At 44.1% G+C, this 25,806-nt stretch overlaps 1 protein-coding gene across 1 annotated transcript; it reads right to left on the bottom strand.

Moving 5' to 3' along the window:
- Positions 1-2,483: 2,483 nt before the first annotated feature.
- LOC139999323 (cysteine protease ATG4A-like) lies at positions 2,484-10,390 on the bottom strand (the record flags this gene model as incomplete). The annotated part of the gene is made up of 10 exons (XM_072027102.1): positions 2,484-2,645; positions 3,801-3,857; positions 4,906-5,051; positions 5,927-6,005; positions 6,115-6,302; positions 6,841-6,920; positions 8,254-8,326; positions 8,882-8,983; positions 9,777-9,875; positions 10,339-10,390. Coding segments are annotated over 10 exons (1,038 nt in total), but the record flags the coding sequence as incomplete, so codon positions are not given.
- Between the last annotated feature and the right edge of the window lie 15,416 nt (positions 10,391-25,806).

Raw genomic sequence — 25,806 nt, 5'->3', positions numbered from 1 at the left:
GTGTACAATAAGGTTGTGAGAATTTCTCTACTTCTGGTTCCTGGTTTATCTTCTGCCCAGACTTGTCTCTTCAGGCCGGTGGGACAGCGCACCTCTGTCTCACTACGGAGCGGCAGGACAGCACAGCTCAGGGTTCAAAATGACCACAGTACAATTCGGTCCTCGGTGCTATGATTTTAGTTCTTTTGGGTTGCAGCAGAAGTACAAAACATGAAATACTAAGCTTACATTCCATACTTACAGTTTTATCATCTGTTCAAATTAGTTAACAAGCACGCTGATAGAACTAAGAACAGCAGTTAAGATATTGTGTATATAAAAAATATATCCGTGCCCCAAACCTTCCTGTGTTCCAACGGCTATATCATGGTAAAACTATATACATGTAAAATAAATAAATAAATGGCACTAGCACAAAGGTAGATTGAAGTTCCCAGGGTTGATAGGCAGCAGCATCAGTATGGGTTCAAGAAGAAAGATGCACAAGCATCCTTTATTCTGCCAGTTCACGTCATGGCTATTTTGAAATGTTTCTACAGTAGAGCACAGAACTCAATGCTTCTTTAGCCAACAGAAAATGAGCAGATATTTCAGCCTCATGGAAGTCTAACAGTCTCACAAACTAAAATACTACTTTATAATTACAACTGTCTACCTAACTACTTGCTGGCAGGGATTCTGCATGTAGTAAAAGATACCTACACTACATAGGCTATTCGGTGTTTCAGAACACCTGTGAAGTACTTTCTCAAATCTGCAGGACACCTCACTACATTTGAAGGATAGTGAAGTGGTGTGTGTGTTTTGACAAAGTATTGAAGGTACTTACATCCTACATATGTTAACAACCTCATCTTAAAAAAAAAAAAAGAAAACACCCTCATATCCCATTTTGACTATGACAAAATGGATAGGCCCTGACAGATTTTTTTGGTTTACTGACAGGATTAGTGTTCTGCCAGACAATCCAGCTGCACCAACTCACGCTGTCCTTGCACAGCTCTTGTATCCAATGCACAGGAGGGCAGGAGCACACAGCTGAGCGCGGGGAAGGAGCAGGACTGTTGGCGTTAGGTCAGAGGTTGGACTCGATGATCTTGAGGTCTCTTCCAACCTAGATATTCTGTGATTCTGTGATTCTGGCAGCAGCTCACCAGTCCATTGCCTCAGCTGCAAGGCGAGCATGCCCCCCAGCCAGCACCATCTTCTGATGGGCGCTGTTTCTGGTGCGCGTTTGGAAAAGTTACCAGAAGTGAGTACTCTTTTCAGAGAGCAGTATGCCAACACAGGAGGGTCCCCGCCGCCCCTTCAGCCCACCCTAGCGCTGAGGGGACCGAAGGCTCCCCCCGGGCAGCTCCAACCCCGCAAGGCCTACCGAGGAGCCGCCTCCAACAGCCGCTCCACCGCCCCCCTCCCTGCGCCCTGAGGGCGGCTTCGCCAACCGCCATGAGGGGGCGGCTCGGCCCCTCGCCGTCCTGCCGGGCACCATCGGGCTCCGAGCCCCGCAGGGACGGGTGCTGAGCCCTCCTTGCTGGTCCCGGCTTCGAGGGCTTTGCGTTTTGTTTCAGTTTAGGCTGTGGAGAACGTGGCGGGGTGGGCGCGGAGAGCGCGGTCCGTGAAGGAACGGCGAGGGGAAGGAAGGGGGGCGCTGAGGGGAGGAAGGGCTGCAGAGGTTTTAAGTTTATTGTTTGGTGTTTTTTGTTTTTTTTTTTGCTTTTTTTCCGCGTCAAGCGTCCCCATTCGATGCGAATGGTGCAGGAATGCATCGCCTAACACGAGTCGGAGAACCTCAAAGCCTTCGCTGAGGGAACTGCAGCCGCAGAGCAGGCAGCAGAGCTCAGCTGCTGAGCACAACGAGGCTCGCTCATCTCGGCGGCTGTGTGGCCTCAGCCGCTCCCGGTGCCTAAAAATAAAGCCAAAATAAAAATAAAAGTAAAAAAAAAAAAGCCGTATGGGAGCTCAGCGGCCCCGGCCGGGGCTACGCACACGGTCCCGGGGCTGCCTCAGCTGCCCACCCGCGCACCAGCCATCAGGAGGGGAAATCGTGGGAGGAAAAAAAGCCACGATGTTTTGAAATTAACACGTGTGTTTTGTTTCTCTGTCGCAGGGTGCCCTCTCCTCCCTTTCTGCCTTCCCCCCCCCCCCCCCCGAGGAGCACGTCTCCGCAGCACTGGAGGCAGGAGCTTGCTACACGCAGGTACGGTGGAGGTAAACGCCTTGGTAATGCACCTGTGTGTAAAAACTTACACGGTCGGTGTGTAAACCGACTCAAAAGCCCCTTTCCAGTCTTCTGGAGTTGTCAAGTGGTATTACCGCATCATGCCATGAAAATGAGTGAGGTGCATTTACGGTTCCTTAACGGTGAACAGATTCTCCAAACTAATCTGTGATAAAAGAGCATTTCCTATAAGGAAAAATAAAACTATATATTGCTTGACACTCACAAAGGATAGTTATTCTACCTGTGATTATTCTTTTATTTGCTAACGAGGAACATAACATTGCACAATTAGGCTTTGAATCGGTGCCTTACCTGCTCCTGTGGTTGTCACTTCTGGTTTTGTTGGAGGTATGAAAGGAGGCCAGTGTGGCGGGTGCTTCTGGACCAGCTCAAACATCCGTAGACTCTGCTGCTTTAGAATCTCCTGAGGACAGAATGCTTTCATTTTAAAAGCTGGCTCGGGAGACGCTTCAAACACAAAACGTGTCTGCTTAATTGAAAGTGTTTTTTAATTACGCATGTCCATCAGGAAAAAAAAGTCTTTATACACACATACTGTGAAATCCAAGCACCATGGTCTCTGTAATACATCCCTAGTTAAAACACATCTGGAAGACAGATCTCTTGAACTGTACTACAAATTATCAGTCTTATCATCTTTTGATATCAGCTTTGATATCTGCAAACCTGTAATTTTGTTTACATGTAGCAAGCACACTAGGAATGTACAATATTTTCTGCTTTTTAAAAGGAAGTTGCTTGCATAGAACTCTCCTCAAGTTTTCTGTTGATCAATAGCACAAAAGACAGATCTATCAGCTCCTCCAAAGGGGAAAAAAAAAAAAAAAAAACGCATCAGATTTTGAAGGACAGGTTTTGGTCAGGAAAAAAGGTGTTCCTGAAGCCAAACGCTATTCCTCTTCAAAGAGAAGTTACCTTCTGTCCTGTATTTCAGTTATTTACAAACTGTTTTCCTTAGATGATTTTTTTTTTTTTTTTTAAATAAATGCCTTTAGAGGTTGATGGTACTTTACATTCAGACGTCTGGTGCTTAGCTTAACAGCTGCATGCAGAAACATCCTCAAGTCAGTTTCCTGTGGCAGCCAGCACCTTCTGTTCTCCCTAGATCAGCAGGAGCTAGAGGCCTGCAGCACTTACAGAATCAGATCTTTAAGATAGCAGGGACTAACAGTCATAATTAGAACACGCAATCTATTATGTCAAACAATAAAAAAGGATCAGGAAGCAAATCATTGATACATCACTACAATATGGCAGTTAAACCTTAGTCATTTAGTGAGAATTAGAAGTTAAAAGCAAGTGTCACCCAGTAACACCTTCAAGTGTGGATGTTTACACCCATTTTCCAACTGGCAGGGTTTGTGGCTGGTAAAGTGCTGAACAATTTCCAATTAGCAATTCAGTAGTATTGCCTTACCCTGATGCTTTAATGCATTCTTCTCTATGGCTCATACAATTTGTATACAAAGGAAAATGCAAAGGAAAATTTTACAAAAAACAGACAATAAAAACCAGACTTTATAAAGAACAAATCGAGATGCTAAGTTCCCACTCTTACCTTTTGTACAAGACTACACCGGTTATCAAAATCACATTCTTCTTTGCAAAAGAAGCCCTTAGGGGAAAAAACAAACACAGAGTTTTACCTTTGCAGATGGTAGGTATGTGGTACCAGCAGGTAAGGCGGTTTGACCTCTGATACAGTAATGCCCTGTACGATCAGTAGATATAAGACTCCAAATATGTGGCAGCTCTAGGGAGAGAACCCACGGGGAGAACAAGGCCCTGCAAACCCCTAACGAAATAGTCAAGCAAAAAATAGCAGCAGCTCCTGTGTGCTCCTCCATGGAGCGCCACCCAGGTCCTACAGTCCAGGTATCAGCAGAAGCTGAAAACTTGTAGATGATGGACCACCTAAGGAACATTTCCATTCTGGTATCTATACTGAAAATATTTGCTCTTCATTATGATTTTGTCTGTCTCGTTGCATCATGCCACATTTTGCACAGTTACGTAGTTAAGTATTAAAACAAAACAAAACAAAAAAACTTTCTAAAAAGCAGCAGTATTAAAAAACAGGTATGTGAATGAATGACAGATACCGGTATCTTTACAGATTGTTTAAAGCTTTAGAAACACATCCCACTGGTGACAACTGCCAATCACCCAATCACAGGATACTGGCATGGGATCAGATCCAATTTTTTCAAATACCACAGTACCCCCATGACATTTTGGGTGAATTACAAATAATACATTTGTATTTGTAATTTGGGGTGAAATACAATAATTCCACTTAAACATTTTCAACTTATGATAGAAAGTAAGTTTAAGTAACTTGTCTAGAGGTGACCAAACATAAAGTAGTGATAGAATAAAACACGTAAACCTGTTTCAGTTCCTTGCTCTGACCATTATAATGCCTCTTGAAAGAAGTAAAAGCTGCTCAGTAAAGAAAACAAAACGAGCTCCCTACAGTACAGACAGCTCCCCACTTGCCCTAAGATTCTCCATGTAGTTATGTACAAACTACTATGTGTTGATCACAGAAGACAGCTTTGTGATCTTGGTTCTGTTCAAGGAGATGCATTGCTGCCCTTACCAATGTAGAGAGACATTACTTTGAGATAAAGTACATGCATTCAAGATTTCCTGACACTTACTAAAGCTACTGAAGGGTCCAAATTCATGATCTTCATTCTATGTGGGGCTTCTTGGCAGTGGAAACTCTCATCGTCAACCGTGCCATTTTCTTCTGAATCTACAAAGCTTTTTGTGGTGTGAGGGTCCAGATAGATCAGCTCATTGCCTGGATGGGTAAAAGCCGTATGTTAAAAATAAGCAAGTGACATTAATAAGCACTTGGTCCAGAACTGTAAAATAGAAATTAGATTGCCATTGCAGTCAGTATAATCTAGACTTTCCAGCTAGGGATTCTTTAAGAGAATCGGAAGGTTTAGACACAGCGTTTCCCACAGGGTATTTAGTATAACTTCCTATTGTCACCTATTACTGTAATTTTTTGGTTGGTTATGTTCTATCTTTGTCACATACTTTTATTTTTCCATGTGAGATCCAGTACTTTTTTTTTTTTAAATCTCAAGTGTTGTAAACACTAACATTTGACAGATTAAAAGGTACAGGATGTTCACAGATGCAATCTGTAATCCCATTAGGCATTCATTCAGAAATTGGAATAAAAAAGCCTAACTAAAACAGGTTAGGTTTTACAAAAGGACAAAATAGGGTTGCAAAATTTTGGCCCAAAGTGGGGTGAAATCTGAAGGAATGCATTTTAAATTAATTAGAGCAATACTTAATAACAGAAGGTATGCAAAAGGTGAAAAAGATACTGCTATCAGAAACAGTTTTGAAATACAAGAAAATAAAAGTGACATTTGACCAATACACTTGTCAAATGCTATCAGCTATTCTCAGTATGTTGCTCTTGTTGATGTCATCACTTATTTTTACACCTAGCTTTGCTGTTAACTTTCTGCTCCTGTTAAGGATCATCTCATACTGTTTCTAAACTCTTTTAGATATGCTTCTTCATTTATTTTATTCTATTCTCATCTTTCTTTACTTCTAGAGGTTCACGCTTAGACCCCTTACTATTTCCCCTTCAAAAAATGTTCTCTTTTGATCATCTGCACATTTGGAATAAGTTTCTTTTTTCCTTACCTAAAAATCCTATGAAATAATAGGCATTATTTGGATTCCCTCCTAATGCTCCCAAAGACTGTGGCATCTTAAAGCATTCCTAGGAGTTCAAAAGGAATAAAGGAAATTGTCATTCATTTCTTTACTGACATCACAGATACCCAAACATATTTGACAGTAACAAGCAATGAATTGAAAGAAAACCTTACTTTAAATGCATCAATATATACGGGATTTATGTGATTTATCCCTAGTCGTAGAGGTATAATAAGCAAGAGGGCTTTCCAGCCTGTGCAGAGTCCTCCTGCCTTCTTGCTTCGGCCAAGAGCACTTCTGTGCAAATGTGCACTGCTGTGGGACGCGCTGCTGCTCTGAGGAGGGCACCAGCACATTTTTTCTGCGGGAATAAAACTAGAAATCAGTCAACGCACAGAGGAACACAAAGCAGATCTTCCTCTCAGTAGTGAATTAAGCTAGTTTGCCAGGGATCTTTATAGGGCACCCAAGACAAAACGAGCCGGGCATGGCAATTACAGCTATTTAGTAGAAGTAATTCTAGCAGACAGTATGTGCTGGCACGTCCAAGTGAGACGTTAGATCAATGATTGGGGGATGACAATTTAAGACTGCAGTGACATGTCCTATTAATGTTATTAATAGTGTCAAGCTTTGCCTATAAAACGCCAGAGAAATGAAATGGCAGCAATGATGACAGTAGAAATTCTTCAAGGAGCTCTTCACATCCAGTGATGTGAGCACGAAGTTGGCATCAGGGATCAAAAAAACACAACTGAGTTTGTATGTCCTTCTTCCCTCTTCTTACCCTTGCAAGACAAACCCATGGCCCCCCAAGTATTTGTTCATGTTTAGATACATGCTGGAAAATGGAGTCAAATCAGAAACTGTTACCAGAAAACTGATGAGGTGTCACTTACTGATGTCTTCAATGACCACCGTATTGTCCATAGATACATAAACTGCTAATGAATTCCATTCATCAAATAAAGCAAGCTTCCTAGAAAACATTAAGGTACTAATTAATATAAACTAGTTGGATCAAAAGGGTAGCTTTACACTCAGAACCATTTATTTATTTTTTTTTTCTTAAGAAAAAACATCCTTTCTGCATTTTTTAAAGTCTCCATGTAAGAAAAAGAAAACTTTAAACATTAAATGTTTAATATCTTTAGAAAAATAGGTACTGAGTGGTACCAGGAAAAACATATGCGCTGCACCATGTGCAAACTGTTTTGTCTTACTGCTAAGTGCAGTGACAGTAACAGTTCAACTACATCAAGTTTATTACTTTTTATTGCACTCGACAGTCTCTGCACTGGGTTCTTGCCCAATTGTGTCTTTTCTCATCTGGAAAAGAAAAAAATTCCTATGCCAGTTTTGCAGATTACTTTTTGCTTAAGAAATTCCACTGAATTCAGTGGAATTACTTCTGCCTGAGCCTGCGTGCACAGCAGAAATGGGGCGTTAAAAGCTAAATCAGCTAAGGGTTTGGGGCACTAAAACTTCAGTGGGAGACAGCAGCACACAGTTTTATGTCCACTTCTGCAAAATCCAAACCTTTGGGGAAGGGAGCTACACTCTTAAGCTGCACTGGCAGAATTAGCTGTTTCAAATAAGCCAGAAAGAAATGGGGGTGAGCGTTTCACCATGAAAAACTTGGCCATGAAAGATCTGGAGTCCAGGGCATGCTTCAGCTCCCCTCCCTCTTCAGATCATGTGCCTGTTCCAGGGTGTCAAAGACTTGCTGCTGAGCTCGCAGGACCTGTAGCCTAGCCCCTGCCTGAGGTAAGACACCTCCACGTACCCCTGGAGAACTGAGCAGCCTCAGTTCCTTTCAGTGTGGCTCCCAGACTATGAGGAGCTGCCCATCTTTATCCAGTAGCCTTGCTGGCAGAACTGCTGCTCAGAAAGGGAGGAATTGCAGCTCAGTTCCCTCCTCAGCCGAGATGGCTTCTCTCTGATGTTTCACACCACCACTCCGACCTACACGGTGGCACTCTCAACCTGCCAGAGCTGTGCCACTGTGCAGAAAGGAATATACATCTGTGGTGTGACTGGTGAGGGCATGCAGACGGCATAGCAGGAGACTTTCCTGCAGTTTCTTCTCCTCAGGCTCTTCCTTTATTAAAATTTAGAGGTCACCCATTCCCAACTCAGTACCTGCACACCGAGCTGTGGCATGACATTCCATGCTGCACTTGTAAATAGATGGCAAGTACATTCCTGACTGTGGGACAGGGGGAGATGCAGCCTTCAAAACTCTGCCTGGGCCTTCTCTTGGCTGCCCCAGGGGAGTACGTTCTGAATGAGACTGGTATGATCTCACTTACTTTAGTACTTGAGCAACTGTATTTGGTCCAAACCATTCTCCAATTGACTTCCCCTCTCCAACACCCACCTGTGCTGTTTTCACAGTGAAAAAAAGACACACGTACACAAAATCAAAGAAAAATGAGACCATAAAGAATGTGGGAACAATATACAGTAAATACTGTGACTGTCAAACATTCTAGAGTAACTGCAATCTGTATTTAGCAATAACAATTATTTTCTCAATCTATGCTCTTTTCAAAACTTAGGGAGTGCCAGTTTCTTTAATAAACAAAAGGCTTCTAAACTACAATGAGAATTACAAGTTAACAAATGTTAGTGCCCTTTATTACAAATTACAGCAATAAGCTACAAGACTGTCTATTCTAACATTACTGACTCTGGTACCCAAGGCTTACAGAGTTTATCAAGAGCTACATTCTAGTACATGGCTTTATTTAGGTCTCAGGGAATGTTTCTGTACTACTAGTCTTTGCGCCCATCTGCATACCTTTTTATTTTTGTATAAGCATACACCTTGTCTTCACATCCACTTTTTAAAATTATGAATTAACATACTGCAAATTAGTGATTCAACACAGTAGAAATTTCAGTGGAAAAAACCTGAAAGTTTATGTTTGTTCTTACCCATCTGGTGGATTGAATAACAGCAAGCCTTCCTGTCGAGAAAGCATCGTAGGATTCTGTGATATTCTTCTGGTTGTTTTTTGTGTTTTTCCCATTGCCAATCTGAAAGGAAAAATTGATATAGAATAAAAAATGGTGACGTTTTCATTACACTGATCAAATGTCTAGACAGCAGAAAGCTTTATAATGAGATGTTAAAAGACATTTCAATTCATCTCGAATATTTACATTTTGTGTAGAGCTCCTAGAATTCCAAGCTTGTTATTTATCATCAAGCTGCCCTTTATCATCATAGGCTAGATTGTAAAAACAGGGAAAATAAAACAAAACAAAAACATCAACTGCAAACATATTCTGACGGATCATGCTGCGTGTTGATAGCCATTCCAGTATCTCTGAGCTTCCAAGATTATTTAAAAGTACAGGCTGTGTTTAGACCTTGTTGGATTTCTAAGCACCCATTAAATAACAACATAAGATCCATACAGAAAGTCCAAACACTCCACTGGCAGCATCCTGGGATGTGACATGCATGCTTAAGAGCTTGCACCAGGGGGGTTTGGACCTCGTGCTGCTGACAAGTGAGTAGTGAAGAGAAGGGTAAGAGCACTGTCCCACGGTGGCAGGTTTTCCCTTGGCCTCAACTTGGGTGTTACACTAAAAGGTTTATAAAATAATGGCGACAGGATTCCCCATTTGTTCTCCTTCTATGCCTATTTCTCTGCTTCAGGCTGGGATGATTTCACCCAGCTGAATATGAATTGATTCATTAGGAACTGTTACCAGGGCATCAAAGAAAGTCTCACTAGTAAATTCAGGGTTTGTGCTTTTAATGGAGTACTTACGAAGAAGCGTCTGCAGACAATACCGAAGTTCCCTCAGGACCAGCACTCACCTCTCCCTAAGTGTCTGCAGATCAGTGCTTGGGCCAGCATCATCTGCCCGCATCGCAGCATACATCCCCAGCCAGCGTCCGACAAAGGACCCGTGCCTCCTGTTAGGAAAGTTCATCACAATCAGTGCAGGCTTTCAACTGGGTGCAGCACCACAGAGGACATTTCAGAGTGCTAGAAAACAGATAGGGCTGCTGAAGCCTCCATGAACTGTCCTACAGATAAAAGGCACACAGCAAGACTTTGGTTCCATGCTGTTGGTCTAATTCTAATCTCTGCATTGCACAAATAAACAAAATTCATTTATTCCTTGTGGAGCTGACTTACTCTTTTCATTCTTCAAGCAGCATTCACAAACCATTTACTGCATGCTATACAACATGATCACCTGTTTACATACAGACATAAATAAACACTGATTTTAATAATCTTCATGTTTGCATAAACAGTTAAAATGATGCTCAAAATGCGCTGATACTCTAGAAATATTTTCCCAGCCTACGATGCCATCACTTATCTTGCTATTTAATTTAGAACAATGCAGCAAATCTGCAGTATACTCACCACTAGGCAAAAACTTTCTTCTATACGTAAACCACACGTAAACCACAGTAAACCACGCGTGAACACACCTTGGCTTATTGTCTGACTTTGGCTTATGGTGCGTCTGTTGCTGTGTCCAGCACAGTGCAGCCCCTAAATTGCTACCAAAACCTTGCCACAAACCTCAATCCCCCTGTTAAAAGAGACCCTCTTGTTTGTTGCCCTGCTTTTGACACTCTCTAACAGGTTTATGTCTTTTTCTTATACTGCGGAGCCCAAAACTGCACTCAGTACTCAGTACATGGAATACCAACAGAGACTGCCTGGCATTTTCTCTTCTCTGCAGAAGCTCTGTTGCTAACACTGTCCAGAAATCACCACTGTCACAGACAGTAGTAGCATTCCCTCCTCCCACAGTTTGTTCTTCCCCCCAAGACTTAGACACCACCCAGAAAAAGAAGAATAATAATACTAATAAAATAAAATAAAATAAAATAAAATAAAATAAAATAAAATAAAATAAAATAGTCAAAAGCTGTCAGAAAGGCAGTAGTGCAGACTGTGGAGAGCCTGGGTTCAAATCCTTCTTCTGTGAGGCTCTGAACCTATATCCCACCACAATCTCTCTGCTAATGTATGGCAGGGAAAGGAGGAAGAAAGAACATATCTCCTGCACTTTCCATTTATTGTTGACTGACAATTCTGTAGAGTTATAAAGCCTCAATCAGTGAGATACAGGGTTCTTCTCACACTGTCTCACTGTGCCCTAAGCGGAACAGCTCTCATTTAATAGATGCTACACCACAAAATCATGAGTCATCTGCAGTTTTGAACTTTTCTGGGATCAAGTCCCTTCAGATGGTTGAGGAATCTGCTCCAGCACCTATGTAAACTGGTGCTCTACTAAGCTAGTGAGTGAACAAGAGAGAAATCCTCTGCTAGATGACTTGACAAATTGGGTCTGAAAATAGTGTTGAGGCAGAATAGTCCACGATTTTTGCCTTGGGTGCACAGAGGGATTGGGTGTTGTAGACTTCTTTTATTCTTCATTAAGATAAACATTTTCAAAAATGTGCTTGTTCAACCTTGCTCCCACTGTGTGCATGGGAGGGAGATAACTGAAAGTGGGGAGCGTTGCTTGGATCCTGCAAGTGGCTGAGGTCCAGTGGGGTTGGAGGCTTTCTTCCTCCTTTTGGAAATGCAAAGCAACCCTGCACCTCCCCTGCACTTGCAGAAGGATCGTGACAGCCCAAAGCACAGCGGCTTTGTAATTGCTGCATACACTTCGATCGGATTTACGTGGCAAGGGTTTGGTAGCAGGGGCCTGCAGGGATGGCGTCTGTGAGAACAATCCAGACAACAGCCAGCTCCAGATAGCTCCAAAAGGGCCCCGGCGCTTGCCAGAGCTGAGCCAATAAGCGATGTTGTTTGCACCTCTGGGAGAGCAGATGTAAGCAGGGGGAAATACTGCTGCACAACAGAAGCTGGAAGAGCAAGGAGTGAGAAGCAGCCCTGCAGCCCCCAAGGTGAGTGCAGCAGGAGGCAGGAGGTGCTCCAGGCTCACAGCAGCAGTTCCCCTGCGGGCTGTGCAGGGAGAGGCCCCTGGTGGAGCAGGCTGTCCCCCTGCACCCATGGGTCCCCCATGGAGCAGATCTCCACGCTGCTGCCCCCCTGTGGGTGGAGGAGCCCCCGGTGGAGCAGGTGGCTGTGGCCTGGAGGAGGCTGCGGCCTGTGGAGAGCCCCCGCAGGAGCAGGCCCCGGGCCGCAGCTGCAGCCATGGAGAGGAGCCCCCGCAGGAGCAGGGGGGCTGGGGGGAGCTGCCGCCCAGCCGTGGGGGACCCGTGCTGGAGCAGTTTGCTCCTGGGGGATGGATGGATGGATGGAGCCCGTGGGACGGAGCCGTGTGGGAGCAGTGCTTGAGGAGCTGCTGCCTGTGGGCAGCCCGTGTGGGATCAGCTGGGGAAGGACGGCATCCCATGGGAGGGACCCCACGGGGAGCAGGGGCAGGGAGGGACCCTGAGGGTCACTCTGCTGAGTCTGCTTTGCCCGTCACGATACTTGTTGAGCCATCGCCCTGTCCTTATCTCAGCCCTGGAGCCCTTTGCATCGTATTTTCTCCCCCTTTCCCTTTGAGGAGGGGGAGTGAGAGAGCGGCCGTGGTGGAACTCGGCTGCCCACCCGCTTTGAACCACCGCAGTTGCAAAGTCCTGGGAAAGATTTCTTTCAAGAAATTAAACAAGGTGTTTAACAAAGAAATGCAGAGTTTCCTTTTGAAGGCTTCCTGGAGAATTGGGCTTCTTTCCTATTCCCAGCTCAGAGGAAGGGAATTGTTGATTTCACCTTCTTTTTTCTGACATGGAAATCAAAGGTGAACTGCTCTACAAGGACGAGCAATGTCTCAGAATCAAGCTCTTTTGCTCTGTAGTCCTTTCTCAAGGAAAAGATTGATCACCCACCTTCCACAGATGTAGGGGAGCAGGGAATAATTTGGGAACTACTCTAATTCAAGTCAGTTTGGGCATAGTGGTACTTCCCTAGCTGTTTCTGAGACAGACGCATTAGCAACAGAGAGTGTTGTGCCGTCACTGGGAGGCGCCTGCGGTGATGACTTCAGAAACAGAACTGAATTGTGTCACCACAGCACTTTGGCAACAGCTGCCTCTGTGCACGTTTAGCTGGGAGGCACAGAGAAGGGTGCTGGATGAGATGAAACCACGTGAGGATTTGTGGATCTCCCCTTGAGGTGCACAGAGAGGGACCATGCCCTTCTGTAAGTGTTTTGATGCTTGGCTGAGGAAAAAAATGCGGTTTTGTTGTGAATGCTTCATTGTAGTATTCTGTAGTTTGTGTCAAGTCCTTACAGAAGCCTCAAGGTTGGTACTTTGCTCAATGATGGAGCTGCACAGAGTGAGAACAGACCCAATGTACGGGTGAGGGCCTCTGCACGTTCTCTTCTTCCTACAGACGATCAACAAATAAGGGGAGACAGAGAAGAGTGTGCTGTGGTCCTCCCATAGACCGCAAGTACTAAAGCATAAACAAGAGGCTTAAGAGTCCCCCTGTCATGTTAAAATTCAGGACAGCAATGGACTTCCTCACACGGGCTGGCCTGTCGACTAGTGTCTCAGGCTGTGGCGTATGAAGATGCACTCCATCTGCTTTCAGGGTAGCAATGGAAGTGGGCAAGCTTCCTGACCTTAACATTTGTCATTTCATTTCTCACCTGAGTTTTGGTGGTTCTCCACGGTTCATTCTTGGTCTAGAAAAAAAAAAAAAAAAAAAATGAATTTAGATCAAAATAAAAGGATAAAAGGATTTCCTTTCCATTAATTACATGTTCTTAACTTAACTAAAAAAAGTGAACTGTGATGAAAATAAAAGGATTTCCTTTCCATTAATTACATGTTCTTACCTTTGTAACAGATTTGGTTATTGACTTAGAAGGCAAATATCTGGCCAGACTGCAAGACTTGTGCTCGCAGCGTGGGACAGCTCTTGTAAAGGTGATTCAGGGCAGTTTCTGGAAAACAAGACATCAGATCTCCCAAACAGCTTTCTTTGTGCTAATGTAGGAAGGGTGAGTAAGTGTAAAGGTAAGAGCCCAGATACCGTAAGAAGCAGAAAGTGTGAAGGAAACTTCCTTCTGGCTGATACAGCTCCATATCTAGTTGTCAAGTATGAAGAGAGCAGTGCTAAGTTTCTTGGGGAGAGGTAAAAAAGAAGAGACTGGGAGATTGTAAAAGGAAAAAGTGGGATTCCCTTGTCCTGGTTTCAGTTAGCACAGAATTAATTTTCTTCCTAGAAGCTGGTGGAATGCTGTGTTTTGGCTTAGGATGAGAAGAGTGCTGATAACACCCCGATGCTTTAATTGTTGCAGAGCAGTGCTTATACTAAGCCAAGGACATCTCAGCCTTTTGCTCTGTCCTGCCAACGGGCAGGCTGGGGGTGCAGTAAGAGCTGGGAGGGGACAGACCCAGGACAGGTGACCCAAACTAGCCAAAGGGGTATTCCATACCATCTGACGTCATGCTAAACAATATATAGGGGTGGCTAGCTGGGGGGAGGGGGCCGGACTGCTCGGGGTTAGGCTGGGCATCGGTCAGCGGGTGGTGAGCAATTGCATTGTGCATCACTTGTTTGTACATACTATTACTTTCGTATTATCACCATTGTATCATTATTATTATTATTGTTATTATTATTTTTGTTATTATTATTTTCCTGTCTTATTAAACTGTCTTTATCTCAACTCACGGGCTTCACTCTCCATTTCTCTCCCCCGTCCCAGAGAGGGAGGGGGGAGGGTGAGCGAACGGCTGCGTGGTGTTTAGCTGCCGGCCGGGTTAAACCACGACAGCCTTTTTGGCGCCCAACGTGGGGCTCGAACCCACGACCCTGAGATTAAGAGATTAAGATTAATTCTGTGCTAACTGAAACCAGGACACCCTATTTCAGGAAATCCTAGGAACCACCCTATTTCAGGAAATCCTAGGAACTGGAAATAGAGATTGGAAGAGTGCTTTAAGCCAAGACAGACATGTTTTAAAACTAAAACCTAGGAGTTGAATGAACCAAGAAATGAATCCCTTTTGATTATGCAGTTGTGTCCAGTGTTATCTTGGGAAATATGGTTTCCACATAAAACGTATCTGGGGCTTGAAGTTCTCCTAAGGCCCTTCTCTGTGTATTCCCTACTGTTTGGTAAGCGCTGAGGTCACACTGCAGACAGCAGCACGTCCTCTCCCCACTACTTAGCTGTCTGTTCTCACAAAACGTCTAGGAACAGAATGGCTTGGACACAACTGCGCCTAGGACCGAGTTCATTCAAGCTGCTGGACGAGGTAAAAGCTCTGGACAAGCGAAGGGGAGGGAGGGATGGGTGGACATACAATATGATCACTTTAATCTCATTTCACTAAGAATCCTGGCTGAGAAAACAAAACAAAACAGAATCAAAAAGAACAGAACAGAACAAATGAAGCAAGCAGCTAGCTTGCTGGAGACATTGTCTGGGAAGCAGTGAAAACACTTGCAAACAAAAACACGTCAAAGGACTAACTCTTTGAGCTTAATTCTAATCCAACAGCATAACCTCAAAGTCCTGTTTCTGTTCGTAACAGGCTGGTCCAGTAACATGTCCCATTGGATGACTTTGCAGCATAGATGTCAGGAATGCAGCTTGGGATCCCCTCCTTCTACTCAGAGTTCACTTTGAAGGGATGAGCAAGTAATTCTTCCTGGGTTGACGGAAATCTAAAGTCTGTTTTCTAACACTCTTGCAGACGCTTCTCTGTCCATCGGCCTGTCCTGCCAACTCTGGTGTGAGTGTGAAGTTGTGGCAAGAGGGATTTCCCATTCCTATTTGACCTGATGGACACCAGCTTTCCTCGGAAATGGCTGATGTTGCTGAGGAGGCAGCAGTATCAAAGCCCTTGCTGATGAATTTGGCATTTCTGCACAACGCTGCTCCTGACTGTCACTCCAGACTCAGATTCGGAAAGAAGCAAAGCAAGCTAGAGGAAAACTGGATGTCCTGGTAATTTTCTTTTTCTTTTATTTCTTCATTCTTCACTTGTAAGAAAATCTAAATCTTAACCCTTTGTTTGAAAACACGGCTTTATGGAAATGCTTATGGGTGTGCTCCTTCACCTTGTGTGGAACCTGCTTCACCTCGCTTCAGCTATAGGACACCTATGCTCCAATTTATGCTTCCCATGATAAAGCGGTGTTCTTTCGGTGTTCTTTTCTGTGATGCTTGCAGGCGAGGTTGAAAAGAGTTGTCAGTAGGATTCTTCGTTTCCTTTGCAGTATCCAAAGCTCCGTATTACCGTGGATCTTCTCCTCTGATCTGGAAAGCTTCACAGGCCAAAAGAGAATTGAGATGAAGAAGGAAATAGAGAATGCTGACCAATATTGCCAAGTACCACCCGTAAGTTTTGTGAAAGAATCCGGTGCATTTCTGTAGTGGTAGAAAGTTCATAAAATCATCGTCGTGCACTTGAAGGCAAGCAATGCTGTAAAAATGAAGAATGCAAGGCCCTGCTTAAGGACAATCTTCAGGCTGCTTCTAGATCAACAGCTTATTTGCTTCTTCCACAACCTCATCTCCGCTTGCTTAGAAGTTGTGAAGGTCGGAAGCACACTCCGTCTTTTTCATCCCCTCTGTGTATCTTTTCCCTGACAGCAACTTCTGTCTTGGCTCTTCACATCCAGCCAGAGCAGTTGCTTTGCCTCCGCAACCTGCAGGCTGACCTCTCGTGTGTACCTGTGCTGGACTGAGGGTAATGCTTGTAACGCACACAGATGCTGCATTCACTGTGACTTTTAGAAAAGAGAGCAAGAAGCTAACCTGCACAGCAGACTCTTAGGTTTCTGTATCTCTCTCTCTCTCTCTCTCTCTCTCTCTCTCTCTCTATCTGCATATATATTTCAGTACTTATTTACTTCTTTAAAGATACCTTAAATAGAATAGATACTTTAAGAAAGCTTACTTGTTCTTCCCCTTTCCTTGTTTTTAACGTTTGCTTTTCTAACCAATCCTTAATGTTACAACATTGGATTGATGCAGTACTCAGTCCTTAGAAGTTCTCAAAGCACATCAGTGATTTCTCTATTTCTCAACCTTTCCATCTTCATTGAGATCTCTCATCTGAATTTAGGTACGAGGTGAAGAAGAACACTGCAAGCAGCTGAAGCCGTATCAGACAAATGCTTCTGCTAGGAAGTCATTCCGAGTGATTCCACGGTGTACTTTAGACAGGTTTGCTCTGGTCCTCTGGACTCAGCATCCCCAAGGGATATTTCAAAGCTCTCGGAAGGACCCCGTCATTATCTCTGACACTGCAGCCTCCAGTAGGAAGGGGTAGATATTCCTTGCCCTTGTGCAAAGGAACTACTCAGTTAGCTGTTTCTAACCCAAATCTCGTTGTTGTCTTCTATTGACAGACACCAACCCGGCTAGCCAAGCTAAACCACTGAAAATGGAAGGAGTGGGACATCTTGCAAAGCCTGCTGCTGCTTCTAAGCAGAAGTGCGCTGTAGGTGGGGACACAGCAAGAGGAAACGTCCAGGCCACGGTGGAACTGCAAGGCACCTGTCTGAGCCACACAACGAAGTCAGCGATTCCCAGTTGGAGACTGTTGCTCGACCAGTGACACAGCAGCTGGAGCGCTTCTGGTTGCTGCTGATGGGTTCCCGTGAATCAGCCAGGGACAGGAGCTATGAGAACGACTGAAGCGATTTGAAGTTACCCGAAAGAAAGAAGAGAGGAGAGAAGAAGACAAGAGGGGAGGGAAGGGGAGGGAATAAAAAGAAGGGAGGGGAGGGAGGGGAGGGAGGGCAGGGGGAGGGTAGGATAGGATAGGATAGGATAGGATAAGGATAGGATAGGATAGGATAGGATAGGATAGGATAGGATAGGATAGGATAGGATAGGATAGGATAGGGTAGGGTAGGGTAGGGTAGGGTAGGATAGGATAGGATAGGATAGGGTAGGGTAGGGTAGGGTAGGGTAGGGTAGGTAGGGTAGGGTAGGGTAGGGTTAGGATAGGATAGGATAGGGTAGGGTAGGTAGGGTAGGGTAGGGTAGGGTAGGGTAGGGTAGGGTAGGTAGGGTAGGGTAGGGTAGGGTAGGGTAGGATAGGATAGGATAGGGTAGGGTAGGGGTAGGGTAGGGTAGGGTAGGGTAGGGTAGGGTAGGGTAGGATAGGATAGGATAGGGTAGGGTAGGGTAGGGTAGGGTAGGGTAGGGTAGGGTAGGGTAGGGTAGGGGTAGGGTAGGGTAGGATAGGGTAGGATAGGATAGGGTAGGGTAGGGTAGGGTATGGTAGGGTAGGGTAGGGTAGGGTAGGATAGGATAGGATAGGATAGGGTAGGGTAGGGTAGGGTAGGGTAGGGTAGGGTAGGGTAGGGTAGCATAGCGTAGTGTAGCGTGTTAGAGGGGAGGGGAGCATAGGAGAGTATAGGGTAGTGTAGGGGATCAGAGTTTAGGGGAGTGTAGGGTAGGATAGGGGAGGGGAGTGTAGGAGAGTGTAGGGGAGGGGGGAAAAGGGTAATGTAGGGTAGTGTAGCGAACGGGAGTTTAGGGTAGGATAGGGGAGGGAAGTGTAGGAGTGTGTAGGGTAGTATAGGGGAGGGGAGTGTAGCAGAGTATAGGGACAGGGAGCATAGGGGAGGGGGTGTAGGGGAGGGGAGGAGACGGGGAGGGGAGGGGAAGGAGTGGGGGGAGGGGAGGGGAGGCAAAAGTGGGGAGAGGAGGCAAAAGAGGGGAGGGGAGGGGAGGGGAGGGGAGGGGAGGGGAGGGGGAGGGGCGGGGAGGGGAGGGGAGGGGAGTGCTACCATAAATAAAATTGCCAAATACATGACATTTTGGATCTGGAGCCAAATCTTTGTGTACATGTCCTCTCCGTAGCCCCACGTGCTGACCACCCACCCGAATCTATCATACTGTTGGTCAGAAAGAACAGGGAGCATAGGGGAGGGCAGGGGAGTGGAGGGAAGGGAAAAGAGGGGATGGGAGGGGTGGGGAGCGCTCCCATCAATAAAATTGCCAAATACGATGAAGGAGCAGCAGAGCCTGCAACCTCCAGTCCCCAACATCCTCCAACCACCCCCCACTGCTCCGTGGGAAATAGATAGAAGAATCAAGACTGAGGTTTAGCCTGGGATGGAGGTAGTGTGGCGAGGTGGTTTTCTGTTTGGTTGGTTTGGTTGGTTGGTTGGTTGGTTGGTTTTTAAAGTTTTTAAATTCTCACTGTCCTACTTTGTGATCAGTTGGCAATAAATTCAATTACTCTTCCCCAAGCCAAGTCTGTTTTGTCCATGAAGCCATCTTCCAGTCCTGAAATAAGAAAGGAAACAGACCTGCAAGCAACTGTTACACAAGTGCAGGGAAGAGTGACAAAGGAGGGTTTTGAGGCATGAAGTTACTGCAAGGATGCTCTGCTCTTTCCTCACTTCAGTATGAAAAGCACGGCACTAGGGGGTGTCTGTGGTGGTAGTTGTTTTTTTGTTGTTTGTTTGTTGTTTTGTCAGCTCCACCCACAGTATTTTGCTTGTTCTACTTGTTTTGGTGTGCCCCCATTCCCTCCCTCAAGGTAAAACATCCCTAGGGGCCATAACTTGCTGTTAGCAAACAAGATCTTGCAAAAGAGTGAAGTTAACATGGCACCACCTGCACTGGTGTATAAATAGTTCAAATATTTTCCCTCACTTTCCTGTAACTTTCCTGTAAATTGCTGGTCAGGAGATAACAAGTGGAGAAATTTAGGATAAGAGAGAGAAAGTTGTGTTTCCTATTGCCCTGGAGTTTCTGTTGGTCTGGCCACGGAAATGGAGTACTCAAAATCCTCAGGACACTCAGTTTATACCAGATTTATCCTAAAACTGCAGTATTTCTAGGCCCTTGGGATTCTTATCAATTAAAACATACTTTTTCACGCACAGAAGATGCAAAAAAGTGCGTCTACTGCAGTATGCAGACAGAGCCAGTCCTGTCTCTTGATTCCTTCTGCCTTCTGCCTGAAGAGCAGCAGACAATCGAGTTCTTGTCTTCAGTAGCTACGGCCTTAACCAACTGTGCAGTCTGTCCATTCATACACAGAGGAGGAAAAATAGCGTGGAATAACTCCTCTCCTTTGTGCTAACAGAGGAGGGTACAGCTTCCTCACTCCAACCCCACCGAGGCAAACCAGTCAGCAGTGCACGCCAGAGCCTCTGTCTCTTCCCCGTCTCATGATGTGCAGCTGGATCACTCTCCCTTCTATCCCCAGGATCGCTTTCAGCACAGTCACAGAAGGGTCAGACTCACAGCTTTAGGAGCCATCAGAAGAGGCTTTCACTCTTCTGCCACCACACCCCCTATACACATGCAATTTCACACATGCAAAGAGACACCATGGATTGGGGAGTTGCACAGAGAGGAGACCACACCCGTTTGCCTGCCTGCAGTTTGACACCAGTAGGGAGGTAATTCCCGTCAGGAGTTTCCATAGAGATGACAGAATATGGCCCTAGGGTCCTGCTGCTTCTTTCAGCCCTAATTCTTCAAATCCATAGGAACGGAAGAAACCTTCCCAGCCAAGTGCTGCATATCTTGAAGGTTGGAGAACCCACAGCCTTCTGCTTCATTTCATTTTAAAGATCAATCCCAATGTCACTCCCATAGAAGTAGTGGAAGCCATCTGGCTGGCTTGGCTTTCTCTCCAAAGAAGACCAAATGAGAGTTGGTCACGGGTGAGGATGAGCCCTGACAGTTCCTGCATTTTGGTTCTCCTGCAGCCCACAAAGCTCTCACTGCCTTGCCTGAATTTCAACCCCTTTGGAACCAAATCTACAGATTATCTCTGTAAATCCAAAACAGCACTTATTCACCATGTGAACAACAAATGCCTGGGATGGTTAACAGCACTTAGGTGCAAAAAAGAGCCCCCGCAGGAGCAGGCCCCGGGCCGCAGCTGCAGCCATGGAGAGGAGCCCACGGGGAGCAGGGGCAGAGAGGGACCTTGGAGGAGGGAACTGTATCCTCTTTTTTCATCGGTGCTGAGATTGACGATCAGGATTTCGTGGTAGGAATTTGTTTAGATGAACCAATTTACCTCCATATGGGTTTTGTATGTTTGTTTCACCTTGTCTTGCAGGACCATCTTGGCTGGGTCTGCAGTGTTGTGCAAAAGTGAAGTTTTTCACAATAAAGAGCAGCTTTTTTTTCGGGGAAAAGGCTGAGGTGGCCTTCATCAGAGTCTTGTGACCTGAAAATGCAGAAAATGGGTGCATGGCTGGCTGGATGGGTGGGTGGGAGTTGGGAATTCAGCCTTGGGATCAGAACTGGGACGTTGTTGGGATAGGAAATGATCAGTGGGATGGGAAGTGATGATGGGGATAGGAACTCATTGGGATGGGAAAAATGGGTTTTATTTTTATTGCATTCAATCCACTTTCTTGACTGTGTTGTACAGTATGGCGTTGTTTTATTACTATAAAATTATGATGATTATTATTTAATCTTATTAATTAAACAATTTTTATACGTTATTATATTATAAATTATAAATATTAATATTTATTATATTGTTTTTATTCCTTTTCTACCCTATTAAACTCTCTTTATCCCAGTGCACTGCTTTGGACTTTAGTTTTCCTTCCGAGTCGTTGTGGATTCACTCCGGATGGGGGGACATTAGTGAACGCCTGTGTGCTTCAGATCCAAGGTCACCTTTGCCCTCAACTCAAGATACATGTTTGCATCTATTGTCGTGAAACAATGTTAACAACATCAACAAAAAAGTTCCCTACTTGCTAGCAGCATCCCTACCTTTGCTGGGGTCTGCTCTGTGCATTTTGAAGACCGTTCCATGCTATTCAGCCCCTTCAGGAGGAAATGGATGGTTCTAGGAAAATGCGTCTTGACCTGATGCAAAGCTGTGACTCAGCACCCTGCAGCCCCCGCAACCCCTGGCATTTTACCTGCAGCCCCTCCAACAACTCTGATGTTCCCTGCATCGACTTCAACCACTGCGCTGGGACCTGAGGCCCCTCAAAGCCTTGTCACTCGCCCTGCAGCCCCTCCAGCCCCTGGCATGTTCCCTGCAGCACCTCGAGCCCCTGGCATGTTCCCTGCAGCCACTCCAAGCCTGGCACAGGCCCTACAGCTGGCTGCGGGGACTATCCAGAAATCTGCTCCAGAAATACAGTGATGGCAAGGAGCCCTCCACTTCATGCTTCCTTTTTTTTCTAGCTGGAAGCATTCAGAGTTGTCAACGGAATTGGTTTGGAGGAGTAGGAAAGACAGAATTGCTGGGTTTCTGCTTTCTCCCAGAAACTATCAGACCACAACATGACAGTTGTCTTTCTTTTACGTTCTTTTACACCTGGATCTTTCTCACTTTTATGAGTGTGGGGTATTCCTTCTTTCTCCCTTTACCTTCCTCCCTCCCTCCATTCCTTCCTTCCTTCCTTCCTTCCTTCCTTCCTTCCTTCCTTCCTTCCTTCCTTCCTTCCTTCCTTCCTTCCTTCCTTCCTTCCTTCCTTCCTTCCTTCCTTCCTTCCTTCCTTCCCTCCTTTCGTTCTCTCTGTCTGTCTGTCTGTCTCTCTTTCTCTCTTTCTGTCCAGCACTGATTTTATGGCTACGTGTGCATATCCACAGTGTACAGTTTTTCTCCGTTCCGTTTCTTCCCTGAGTCTTGCCCCTCTTCCCTGCAACTGAACAGCATTTGCCTTGATCAAGGAAGTGGCAACATGCGGCTTACACAGTAAACTGCTGAAATTACAGCTATAACCATGGAGCACAGCTGCCGATCAACACAAGACCACCAATCGCTCACATTTCTAAACTGCTCGTCACAATTCTTCCGTATGTAGGCTGTGATGCTGCTCATTTCTTAAGCACCCATCCATTTCTTCTCTTCCCAGACCATCAAGGTGTCCTGGTCAAACCACCTCCCTTCCTCTTGCCCCATCTGGCTCTCCCACCTTCCTTTTCCCTCAAGGCTCAACTTTTTTTTTTTTTTTTTTTCCAGCATAGCTGCTCCATAGAAGCTGCTGCTGCCCACCTCCGAGTTGACTAGGGCTGAACTACTGAAAAAGAAAAGAAAATCTATAAATAAGAGTGAGAGATGGTGAATACCCAACCATCTCTTAAAAGCAGGATTTTAAGAGAATAAGTAATTGATAAATGGAGTTAAGATCGGAGGGAAAAAAGTCCACTGTTGCAATCAATAGAGTTAAGAAGTTTTTCAAGTACATTAGGAACAAAAATTAGAGGAATGACACAGATCTGATACGGGATGGGTATTGCTTCAGTGAGAAATGATGGAAAAAAACACAACACAACACATGTGTATGTGTTGTTGGGTATTTGTAAAAAAAAAAAAGAAAAAAAAACAGGTTAATGAAAACTGCATGCTCAATTAGATGATTTTTTTGTTGTCATTGGTATGGAATTGTGGGCTTTACAACACAATATGTGTTATATATATATATTATATATGTTTTATATATGTTTTATATATGTTTTAATAAAATAAGGAAATGATATTTTTTTTCTACGTTTGTGGTTTCCAAACTGTAGTTAATAAACATTAAACAAGATGCAATAGGATCTCGTTAACTCTTTTGTTTGAAAAAACAGTGGCCCTGATCGAGAGGTGCAAGTGAGAGGAGACAATATTCAGTATTTCTCTATGTTGTCATTTATTGGTGAAGATGAAAGTCTGCAGTTCATGTTCATTACACTAGCATGACAACATGACCACAAGGGGGACTGTCTGGTAGTGAAAAGGAACTTCAGCATGGATTAAAAATCTTTGCCTTTCTTTATTCTGAACTGTTTTTCTTATGGCTGCTAGAGAGAGATTCTCTGCCTTAGAAATAAAACTGCCCAGGCTGTTCTGATAAACCTGTAGGGTTAAGGCACTTCTACCAAAACAGATTTCAAAAGGCAAGAAGTCAAAAAGCAACAATTCAGTAATCTGTGTACGCTTCTATATTAAGTTTTAAGATCACCTGGTTTATATTTAGTTCACACAAATTAACCAAACATAGCAGCATACAACCTAAGAAAAGCTTAAGAAATTTATTAGATGCACAGATAAAGTGCTGTAACAGAGAAACCTGTGTAAATCTATTCTAAAATAAATAAGGTACAGTTAAACCACCTTTGACTCGTTTTAACTCGGAAAGAAATAACCTAAGTTTTAATCATTTGAATTTTAAGGTCAAGGCGAAATATACCATAACTATAACAGTGGTTGTGATCTGTATCAACTATTTGAGGCTCCTGTTCCTCTTGAGGTCTCCCAGAAACAGGAAGGCTATTGCAAAATGTGTCCATTAGACATAGTTCCTTTTACAGAAACATTTTTGTAATAAAGTCTGGTTGCTCAAATACATGTTAAAATATTTAACAAGGAAACAATTTTCTCCTGATCCAGTCAATCTTTTAAACAAGACAATGTATTTTTCCTATGACGCAGCCCACAGGAGGGAACAGAAGTAAACATCCTCCTGAACTGAAGACTGTTTTGCTTGAAGAACTAAACTATTGCATTATTATATGAGAGCAAGAAATATCCATTTGGGTTATCCCTTTCTCCAAACATGGTGCCCAGTGATACATGTATTTTTGCCTTAATCTCAAAGGCCCGTTTGTCTCCAGGTAAGGTACGTTAAAAAGAGATTCCCTTTAAGCATCTTATCACAAGATCTCTTACTGCCTTTCCACCCGGGGAAGCTTGTGTGTTAGACTGCCCTTGGAGTTTTGGATGCTACTAGATTTCTGTGCTCTGTTATCCATAATTTCAGGCACTTCGGGGCTAACATGGCTGTTTAAGTCAATGCAATAATATTACCAATATATTCAACACTCAGAAGAGTCACCACAGTTTCCTTCACACACTCAGGATTTCAAATTCTTCTTCCAATTCAAATAGCTTGTCAGTAGATTCAATGAGTTCTGTAAAAAAAGATAAAGAAAAAAATGCTTCTAAAGACATGCCTGATTTTGTTCACTTAAAAAAAAAAACTTTGAAAGACGCATTCCAGAAAAGTACTTTGTAAGAGTGAAAAAAACAATCTGTGCTAGCAATTGTATGGCTTGTTTGGATACATGCCTGCTATATATTGCTTGACACTCACAAAGGATAGTTATTCTACCTGTGATTATTCTTTTATTTGCTAACGAGGAACATAACATTGCACAATTAGGCTTTGAATCGGTGCCTTACCTGCTCCTGTGGTTGTCACTTCTGGTTTTGTTGGAGGTATGAAAGGAGGCCAGTGTGGCGGGTGCTTCTGGACCAGCTCAAACATCCGTAGACTCTGCTGCTTTAGAATCTCCTGAGGACAGAATGCTTTCATTTTAAAAGCTGGCTCGGGAGACGCTTCAAACACAAAACGTGTCTGCTTAATTGAAAGTGTTTTTTAATTACGCATGTCCATCAGGAAAAAAAAGTCTTTATACAGACATACTGTGAAATCCAAGCACCATGGTCTCTGTAATACATCCCTAGTTAAAACACATCTGGAAGACAGATCTCTTGAACTGTACTACAAATTATCAGTCTTATCATCTTTTGATATCAGCTTTGATATCTGCAAACCTGTAATTTTGTTTACAGGTAGCAAGCACACTAGGAATGTACAATATTTTCTGCTTTTTAAAAGGAAGTTGCTTGCATAGAACTCTCCTCAAGTTTTCTGTTGATCAATAGCACAAAAGACAGATCTATCAGCTCCTCCAAAGGGGAAAAAAAAAAAAAAAAAACGCATCAGATTTTGAAGGACAGGTTTTGGTCAGGAAAAAAGGTGTTCCTGAAGCCAAACGCTATTCCTCTTCAAAGAGAAGTTACCTTCTGTCCTGTATTTCAGTTATTTACAAACTGTTTTCCTTAGATGATTTTTTTTTTTTTAAATAAATGCCCTTAGAGGTTGATGGTACTTTACATTCAGACGTCTGGTGCTTAGCTTAACAGCTGCATGCAGAAACATCCTCAA

Source organism: Anas platyrhynchos, chromosome 23, assembly GCF_047663525.1.
Source record: "Anas platyrhynchos isolate ZD024472 breed Pekin duck chromosome 23, IASCAAS_PekinDuck_T2T, whole genome shotgun sequence".
Taxonomy (NCBI): domain Eukaryota; kingdom Metazoa; phylum Chordata; class Aves; order Anseriformes; family Anatidae; genus Anas; species Anas platyrhynchos.
Note: the sequence above shows the minus strand (reverse complement) of the source record. Positions and strands in the feature narration are given on the sequence as shown.